Source organism: Sander vitreus, chromosome 1 (assembly GCF_031162955.1).
Source record: "Sander vitreus isolate 19-12246 chromosome 1, sanVit1, whole genome shotgun sequence".
NCBI lineage: Eukaryota > Metazoa > Chordata > Actinopteri > Perciformes > Percidae > Sander > Sander vitreus.
In genome coordinates, this window is record NC_135855.1 from 25819284 (window position 1) to 25830028 (window position 10745).

At 39.7% G+C, this 10745-nt stretch overlaps 1 protein-coding gene across 1 annotated transcript in view; it reads right to left on the reverse strand.

Moving 5' to 3' along the window:
* mafa (MAF bZIP transcription factor a) overlaps positions 1-9314 on the reverse strand; it is a 78306-nt gene extending 68992 nt beyond the window's left edge. Inside the window, exon 1 of the mRNA XM_078250232.1 lies at positions 7944-9314. Coding sequence (XP_078106358.1) covers positions 7944-8911 — 968 coding nt within the window. The 5' untranslated portion in view covers positions 8912-9314. The remainder of the gene's footprint in view (positions 1-7943) is intronic.
* Positions 9315-10745: the final 1431 nt, after the last annotated feature.

The window sequence follows — 10745 nt, forward strand, 5'->3', positions numbered from 1 at the left end:
ATATCAAGGCAAATACACATGCTGTCTTCTTCTGTGCCTCCTCTGTTTCTTCTACTGTGTGTGTGTGTGTCACTCTCTGCTACCCTGTCAGACACAGACATACTGAAATGCACAAACAATCACAGAAAAACAAGTAGATCCATTCCGAGCGAGATTCACTCTCACCTTGTCTGTCTGGTGAAACACAGTACATGTATCATAGTAAGCGTGTGATGCGGAGGGAAATGTAAAAATTTGCATGCAAATAGATTCTACAGGCAGAACCCATGCATCAAAACACTGTAACCACAAGAGAGAAAGCTAAAATATCTAAGCATACAGCGTGCCGTCACACAGAAAAAGCAAAAGAGTTCTATGCCAAGGCTGTTACTCCTGTTCATCTCATTAAATTACATAATTAATTGTTCTAAAAGGGAGGGAATTTATCATGCAGACAAATAAACACTGGAGGGTGTTATTGTCTGACTCCCCTACTACCTCGTGACGGACACTTTCACAAGCACCCTCCTCATAACACACACAAGTAAGCATGTTGCTCCAGGCAGGTCCGAATACAGTTATTCATATTTCCTATAAATGTTTCTACACAAGTAAAAACATTAGCTTAGCTCTTAGCTCTTAGGGGACTGATGCCAAGTAGGGTCTCTTTTAAAACGCTGTGGAAAATGACAGTTGTGGAAAAACTTTGCCCATACACTTGCAGTAGAGGAAATTTTAAATCATTGGATTTTCAAATAAATGCCACATAACTCAGTGCTACAGAGTTTATAGAACCTGCAGGAAAACAGCAGTGATGCAGCATAATGATATTAGTACTGCAGCAGAAAAACGAGTCATTGCATCTAAATCACAAAGTGGAAACTTTCATTAGAGTGACAGATTTTTTAAAACACTGTTAACAGAGGTGAAAAGGCAAGAACTTATGTTTGAAAAAAGACAGAAAGGCCTCTGCACGAACAAATAGCTGAATGAAGAATACTCTCCATGTAAAAACAAATGGCTTAATATTGATCATTCTTCTTCTCTGAAATGACTAAACCCCCATTTGATGTGTTTCTCATGTGCATTGCTCTGTTGCAGTAAAAGCACACATTAGAAATAATAATAACTTAAAATGCCAATAAAACCTCACATTTATGGATTGAAACTGTGATTTTGGTCATCACGCTGGCCTGCTCCTCATTCCCCACACCAGACTCTGTACCTTTGGAGACAGAGCCTTTAGTGTTGCAGCCCTATCCCTCTGGAACACCCTCCCTGCAGATATTCGAAATCCTACATCCCTGGACATTAAAAAAAAACAAAAAACTCCTGAAACACCACTTGTTTACCACATTCTACAATCTCCCTTAGTATAGCCACTGTCATTCTGTAAAGTGTCCTTGGGTTTCATGAAAGGCGCTATATAAATAAAAGTTATTATTATCAGCATTATTATTATTATTATTATTGTTATTATTATTATTATTATTATTATTATTATTATTATTATTATTATTATATATCTCGGTTTTATTTGTAGACATTTGAAAAATGTATGCTACTTGGAAAGACTAAATCCCTCTTACATTTTTTGTCACCTTTCGTGCAATGGGACTGTTGAGAGACGGTGTTGCATTTATTTAAGTCCCAGGCTCTTGGTTTGGGTCCATTTACAGACATATAAAATTACCCCAGCAAGTCCTGACCACCTCATTACCAACATAACCTGCAGCCAGTCTTTCAAGGACAACTCTCTAATGACACCGCGCATATCCACTTAATGTCTATTTGATGCACACTGAGACTTTCTGCCACAAAGAAAGAAAGACATGTATAGAAAGAGCAAAGCATACTCTGATCAAATAAGCAGATTAATTGATCCCTGATGTGTGTTTAATTCTAAAGAAGTGAGTCTTTCTGTATTGTACCTCTCATATCATCTGTAAAGTGAGAGAAATTTTGGTTGTCTCTGTATCTGCGATGAATCTGGTCACATTTGCAGATGTGGCTGCCACCTGGTTGTGTTGAGACACCTGACTACTTTTACTGTAATCTACCTGCACAACCGCTATCTCCTCTATCTGTATTGCTGCTTTTCAGAACCAAGCAAATCATAAAGTTTTGTAATTTGTCAAAAAAGAAATTCAATTATATGATGATTTTAATATGTATTTATTTTTATTTTTTAAAGAGGCAGCATGGCCTTAACAATATGAGCAGTGCATGTATGTTTTTGTATTGCCTTTTTCAGAGCAGCTAAAGAATGACAGTAAAGGGGGAGAAAAAGAGAGAGGGGATGACACGCAGAAAAGGGCCCCAGGTCGAATTCGAACCCGGGCTGCTGCCAAGGACTCGTGGGGCGCACACTCCACCGAGTGGGCTAGAGGTCGCCCCAGTGTATGTATGTGAGGAAACGGTTCAACCCGAGCAAACATTAAAAGGATAAAACTGAAATAAGACAGAAAGAATGTGGATAACATCAAGCAAAAGTTAACTTCTTACGGTTACAAAGTTAAACTGAACAGGAAATTAAATCTTTTCAGATTTAAAATGACATCATGAAATTAGTTTTTGCACTGCAAACTTCTTTTTTAAGTAAAAAACAAGCTAACTAAAAAATGTATTAAAAAAAAAAAAACGAAATAAAAAAAAATCTATTATTTTGAATAAGAAATAATACATATTTTCTTCAAAAATCACAATTGGAATTGATGGAATTTCTCAGATGTTATATGTTCTTTTTACCTTAATTAAACTGTAAACTTGAGACTGAAAATCCCAATTTAGCACACCCGGTCTGACTCAGTGGATATTATTAGAAGATGCACAATGAGTTTTGCTTAAGCACCACTGCTTGTTTTGTTGTGTCTTTGCAACACCCAAAATGCAATCCTTGAATGATGTGGGTGTAAGAATACCATGAACTGCTGTTATTGATCATCATGGCTGCCACGAACACTACCAAACAATTCCCATTATACTCCAGTGATTAGTTAAACCCACTACAAAGGCTGCTTTACTTTTATCATCCCTATTTCCACTTGACAGTGACTCAATGGCTTTTTCTGTTCTGTGAAAAAAGAAAAATGTTTGGCAGCATGAAACTAAACCTACCAGGCTTTGGCTAAGTGCTATGTCTGCCCTTTTCTACATATTTTTAGGAAACACTTGTACTGCATACATGTAAGGACATAAACACCTTTTGTGTAATTAAAGTGGGAGCTGAGTCATTTGAACATATTACCTAATGACAAGGAACATAAAAGTTGTTTTTGTGTTAAAGTAATTTGATTTTGTTCCAATCCTCAAAAACATACTTGTGTAAATAAAACAAAGTATGCTGCAAGAGTAACCCTCTTAGGCAGTGGTGACATACAGGAAATGGGTTGAAATTTTTTTTGGCAAAGACTAGTCTTGAATTGACTGTGTACTGTACCATGTCGGATGTGCATGTACATATTATTCAGTGGGTTCTGGGCAGAGGAAATGAGCTTGAGCTCCCCAGGGCAGGGATTACTCTAATGACTTTGAGAGCTGCCTTGTGCACTGTAACTTTTGACCTCTGCTCATCCTCTTCTCAAAAAGACGACATAACACGCACACGTAAGTTAAGAGATGCAGAATCACACAAACAGCAACACAACAGATCCTCTCCAGCCCTTCCTGTGGCACCATCTTAAGCCTGGGAGAATTCAGACCCCCAACTAGCTCTTATTTTCGGGTCTGTCAACTGGCGTACTGCTACTTGAGTGAGCGTCGTGCTGCATCTTATGCTATCAGCCCGCATAGAGCCAATGTTCCATATGAGTGCATCACTGTAAAATCGATAGATTTATCACTTGCATAACCACTGCGCATTGGTGCCACAGATATAACGGGACACATATTTTGCAAATCAGATCTGTCTTCATGCAGATGTCATTTAGCTGGAAGACTGAAGTATTTGAATCATATAAGTACTAGAATACAGAGAAACACAAGGAACATCATGCTGTGAAACAAAAGAGGGCAAATCTATGCAGGGCCATTTATTGTTTGTCTGGTGCGTGTAGGCTTGTGAGTGTGTTTTCATTTCTAGTCTCTGTGTGGTGAGTGTGCTTTCAGTTCTAGTGCATGGACATTAGATGTCTAAATGCTCTATCCCAATAAGGAAACAATCAAAATAAACAAGCTAAAGAGGCAAACAGGGCAGCCTTAAACAGAAACCAAATTTTCATTTTTTACATGCCACTCTAAACACATACAAAACCACCACACAAATGCACAGCCTTAAGAGAAGCAAAGCCTAACTCCTAAATAAAGAAAAAAACATTCTCTTTTTGAGATGGCAAGTACAGACATTTTCTTTAAAGGGGAAAAAGGCAAACAATTATCCTCCCTGTAATCATTCAATACATTCTTGTGGTTAATATGAAATATCAAAATATAGCAGCGCTACTGCTTAGATCAAATAGATGTAATTAGATAAATTGAGGAAGAAGGAGAACGGCTTGGCTGTAAATTGCATGGTGTGTGCATGCTAAGACCCAACACTGGCACAGCTGCATGGAGCTGCACTCACGATTTATCATCTCTACATCGCAGGAGCCAGTGGCCCACACCACTATTAATCATCAGCAAAATCATTTAATTCAGCCCAAGCCCGACTATTGTCTCAGTCTCTCCCCTCACTCTGGGCAAATCAGCCACCACAGCAGCAGCACGCACCTCAGAGGAAATCACACAAAACAGAGTGGGATACAAGTGTTGGGTTAAAAAAAAATTTTTTGACAAGCTGTGCAGCACATCATTCCTGACAGATGGCTTTTTTGGGTAAATTTAACAAGTATGAAAATTGTAACTGCAAAGACTACTGTTCATAGTATAGAATAACAGTTGACCACTCAGTGCTTTGATAACACAGTGATAATGTGGTTCATTTTAATGAAAGGTGCCCTTTGTGTATATCCTTTGCTCACAGCCGTGCACACACAAACTGTGGCTAAGTTGCAAAAAGCTGACAAATCCAGACTAAATCTGCCCGCAGAAACCTTAGTGTTTCTTCAAAGTGGATTTTGGCAAGTGGGTCTTCCTATTTCAACAAACAAATTGTTCTGGAACAGTGAAACAAGATGCCCACAAGGCTATTCTTTGTCCCAGAACTTACAAAAGAACTTTTCCTCTTGTGTTTCAGAAAAGTGGCCTTTTCAGTTAGTGCACCAGTGTCCAAACACCAACTGTAATGCACGATTGGGTACAGCAGCGCTGAGCCTCTTTCTGCCCACCGCAGCGGCTGACTTACATTGGCACCTTCTCCAGCGCCCCCACACATGCCTGACATGCCCTCACTGCACCCCCCTTCACCGAGAGCATGTCTGCTCCATGCCCACTGACAAACAGGATAAAGCGGGGTGAAATTGGGAAAGCCAAACGGTGACAGGCTAATGACAGTAAGCACACAGTGTCCGAAAAACACAGACACAACACACATACACAGATCAGGAAGCAAGCAATGTGAAAAAGGGCAAATGGACGGATCAAATATACAGAACATGCAGAGCCACGAGGGATTCACATAGACGTAGAGATGTCATTCTCATATACTGTCCTTCAGAGAAAACACACATTTACACCTATTTAAGTTCACAGACATGAATGCACACCCATACACACACAATCACAGAGACAGAGACTCACACACATTGCTTATCACAGGTCACAGGGCTTCCATAATCACAAATGAGGGTGTAATTCATTAACCAAAATATTTGAAATAAGGCTATTTCATTCTACATGAAAATGTGATTGTAAATATGATTTAGAATGGAAATGGGGTTTAAAACAAAAAATGACAACAAATAGGAGTTCAGTCTAAGTCTACATTTTGGGATCGTTATAGTGTAAAAAAAAATATGAAACCTGTATCAGACAATTTGGGTAGCCTAAATGTATAAATAACTAAAAAATTATGTTTCTGATTTGTTCAGGGTGGCCTGTTATTAAATTAGGAAAACACATTCAAAAGGGCGACAGCTAACAAATAAGCAAATAAACAGTGTTAATAGTGCAGTAATCTCAATCACGTTGTGATTCTAGTTTAATTATGTTTCAATCACAAAACAGTTCTCAGGACAAGTCAAAAGAAAAGTGAGAAACTTATTGAAGACAATTACATACCTTTATTGCATATCATTTAATTGTATGAAATGAAAAACGAGCACATATGAACATCACATATGGTTAGTGAGTGAAATAATTTTGCACAGCAAAATATATATATACTATATAAGATGAAAGATTAATTAACATATTTTCAAGATTTATTGGCGAATGGTACTCCCTCATTTTGTACATGCAGGGTGTCAATCCCTGACAATCTAAACAATGTCCAGACATTATTGATTATAATAATTGTTATTGCTTTCCAAATATTGAGTTCGTTTAAGACAAAACAACAGTCTCTCCTGAACTGATAATAAAATATTAAAATGTTACGATTGAGTCATAACAGAATGTCAAAGGTATCTTCTTGAGATGTGGAGAATTCGAACTTTTTCCTGAATTTCCGAGAATATTTAGTGCATTTCAGTCCACAATACGTCAATTTGTTGAAGACACAAAAGCATTGCAATTTATTTTGACTTCTCCAACAATATTTTTTGAAATATAATAGTGAAATGTGTGGCGGAGCTCTCACACTTCTGTTTGACGCACATGCTGCCAAAGCGCTGTTTATGCACTGCACAATACTGCTCATTGTAGCCTATAAATTGGAACCGAGCCAATTTTTTTTAAACCATTGTTAAAAAATACTGTTGTGCAGCAATCACCTTATTAATTATCGAATAATATGCTTCAACCTGTAGCACGCTATCTTTTGCAACTTATAAAACTTTGTACTTAAATTACGCTTTAAAATGTATTTAAAGGTTGTCAAATGCAGAGTGGAATATCTTTAAATAACAATATAGGCTTTAAGCAACAGACTAAACTTCCAGGAAAGGGATCGGTGATTTCCTTAATAGTGAAGTCTTTTCTTTTTTTCCCCTCCGCCGATCAACTTCCATCAGGAATGCATAGCGCATTCACTGCAGCCTAATGACAGCCGGTGGTGGTGCACTTCAACACAGCTGAAATGCACTTCGATAAGAGGGGTGGGAAGTCCTGTCACTTTTTTGTTGCTGTCCCAAAAAAGTGAGAAGGCCATAAATGAAGTATGAATGCCATGCTGGAGTCATCCGACAAGAAGGATCTTCAAGCACAGAAAGAAAAAAAAAAACCATACATGTCCAGCATGCAGGGGAAGTTCAATAAGACATCTCTTTAAAAACAATGAATAGTTTATAATGAATATTGTCTTTTGTTGCTCAACACAAAAGCAAGCAAACGCATGAGATGAGGTGGCGTCAAACGACAGGCTCGCAATCCTCCAAGTTTGGCAAAAAAAGAAAAAGAAAAAAAAAGGTTGAAAAAATAAAAAGACCAAAAACATATTGTCGATGGATGCAGTTTTGACAAGAATCTGTACACTGAATTCAAAGTAAAATGATGAAAAAGGACAAGTTGATGAACTTCAAAGGAGTATACTTAGTGCTTGCATGCACACTTCGTATATACTGCAGCATTAAGTTGGATCAACTTTCAAAAATCATATTTTACTCAAACACTGCAAATCTAATGAACAACGATGAAAGAAATCTTGACAAACAGGCTATGCATAATATAGACTGAGTATGATAGCAAAACGTAGATGTTCTTAATATGCCTCTCAAAAATTAAAAACACGGATGACTAAGCCCTCCGAACCTAAAAACAGTCGCAGACGTTTAAGTATAAAATTAAAAAAAGAAGAAAAGTTGACAAGTTAGTTCTTGGTCTATAGGCATTTGCGCCAAATGAAAAAAAATTCATAATGAAAACTTTTGTAAGTGGGGGTGAGTGACCCTATTCTTTTTTTTTTTCACGATAATGTCGAGACTCACATGAAAAACTCCGGGGATGAAGGGTTGTTGTCACTGCTGGATCCATTTTCTCTGAAGCCGTTGCTGATGAGCTTCTCATACTTTTCTTTGTACGCGTCCCTCTCCCGGACCAGCCTGGAGATCTCCTGCTTTAGGTGATCGACCTGCTGGACGAGTTGCGTCTTCTCTCCCTCCAGGACGTGCCGCTGCTGGACCCGCTTGAACCGGCAGGACTGCGCGTAGCCTCTGTTCTTTAGGGTCCTCCTCTTCTGTTTCAATCTGATCACTTCTTCCTTGCTGACCCCCCTTAGCTGTCGGTTGAGCTCCCGGACTGACATGCTGACCAGCTGGTCGTCTGAAAAACGGTCATCCAAGCGCATGTGTGGGTGAATTGTCCCAGAAGTGCCGTTGGACTGGACGCCAGGTGCTTGGTGGTGGCTGTTGCTGTGGTGGTGATGGTGGTGATGGTGGTGTTGCCCTCCGTTCTGAGCTGCTGCCGCAGCGATAACTGCCGACACCACCGCCGCTGCGGACCCCATTTCTTCCCCGGCCATGGTGCCTCCTGCTCCGGCTGCGCCAGCAAACTGCTGGCCCCTGGCATAGCCATCGAATGACTGGAGCTGGTGACTGCTGTTGATCAGCGCCTCGACTGCGTCTTCGGGGCTGAAGCCCAGCGCCTCTGGATTCAACTGCTGTTGATAACCGGACATCCAGTAGAAATCCTCTATGTGTGTCTTCTGCTCGCTCCCCGAGCCCGGACTGGGTGCCGAGAAGCTTGGGGAAGGGGGCACCGAGCTACACGGCGTGCTCATCGGGGTGGAAGACAAGGATCCCCCGGCGATAAGGCGACTGCACTGGCTGATGTTGCGATCGGGCTCCACCGGCTCCTTTTTCACTTCAAACTTCATCAGATCGAAGTCATTAACATATTCCATGGCCAGGGGACTGGTGGGCAGGTCGGAGTTGCTCATTGCCAGCTCTGATGCCATCCTCTTGCTGCTGACAGTCCTCCAAGTGGGGTGAAGAGCAGCTGTCAAACTGGGTTGGTTGGAAAGAACGTGAGCCAGTTTGATTTTTAAGCGTTTGTCTTGAAACTGAAAAATGAGGGTTTCAGCGTCCTTTTTGCAGCCGCGGACTTGCAGGCGTGTGAGAGTAGTTTTTCTTTGCAGAGTCTATTGCACAGACACACCAGTGCCGCGCGCACGAGTAGCGGAGTCCTTTTTCAGCATGTGGAATTCGGCGGTTTTGTATTTCAAACATTTAACACTTTACGGGTTCTTCATTAATACATTGCGCAAGCGGAGAGGAAGACACGCCGAAAGTAGGGGAGTGAATGCAGCCTCGCACGTTACAAGGTGCTGACTGGTGGGGCGATTTTTTAGAGGGATCACACAGCAGATGAGTTTAAGAGCATTGTAGCTGCCCTGACGTCAGGCTGGAAATAGGAAATTGACTCGGACGAAGAGCCAATAGGGTCGCACACTCCGAGAGCTAATTAACATATTAGTAGCAGTAACAAAACTTTTCGCAACTGTCAAAGGCCATCAGCTGACTGTCAGCTGGGACACTGACTTTTAACTCTTTGACTACTATTGTTTTTAAATCAGTGAAATTAAGTGAAGCTTGCATGATGTAAAGTCATTAACATGTGAGTCCAATGCAAAGCATAGAGAGGAAAGAAAGATAGATAGATAGATAGATAGATAGATAGATAGATAGATAGATAGATAGACAGACAGACAGACAGACAGACAGACAGACAGACAGATAGCTAGATAGACAGATAGACAGATAGACAGACAGACAGACAGACAGCTAGATAGATAGATAGATAGATAGATAGATAGATAGATAGATAGATAGATAGATAGATAGATAGAAAGATTTTTACATCTACAGTGTATCATAACTGTAGACGTATTAATGAATAGTGAGAGTATTTAACTGTTTGCTTATGTAGGCTACTTAATTTATATGTTTTGAATGCAGTATATTACATTTTTACAGTTTCTTTCCTATACAAATGACCTAAACTTATTAATGACAACCTCTAAAATTGTTGTTATTTTATAGCACAAATAACTAGGCTATATAAAACACAACTGCCATTTCAGAGACAATTGACCAAAAATATGAAAGGTGAATTGAAGTGATTTGTCAAGCCTCTGCGCACCATAATAAAACTCAACACTGCCACCTTTTGGACATGCCAGTGCATTGGATTCCCCTTTATATCCGAATTATAGTCCACACAAATGTCAAACAAAGCATAAAATATGCTATAAAAAGATGAAAAACACATACATACAAACACACATGCATACATACAAATTATATTTATGTTCTTTATTTCATCTAGAAAACACTTGTGAATTGTAAAGGAGTTATGTAAGCAAGGCAAACCTGTGTAAGAAGTTATGTCAGTGGAAGTGAATGCAAGTGAACCCAGTGTTCCATCCAAACTGATATTATGTCCCACAACCATAAAAAAATCACTTTATCTATGCCCTGGCCAAGGCGTTTTGGGTGGAGTCATATAAATCTCTCTTGTACATTGCACGTTATCTCAGTTCAGAGGTCTCCTACTTTTAATTGACTCATGTACAACAGTAACATAGGCAGTCAGGGTATTCCTAGTTTCCATATCACTGTGTCCTGTATAGTTAGGGGACCATGATGCATGTGAATCAAACAGGTTTTTTTCTCCATCCACACTGCTGGAGGATACATATAGACCCTTGTGATGCTTTTTATATGTTCTTATTTCATACATTTATAGAACAGACAACTTAGTTCACTGCTGGTGTGAAGTGATTCAGACAC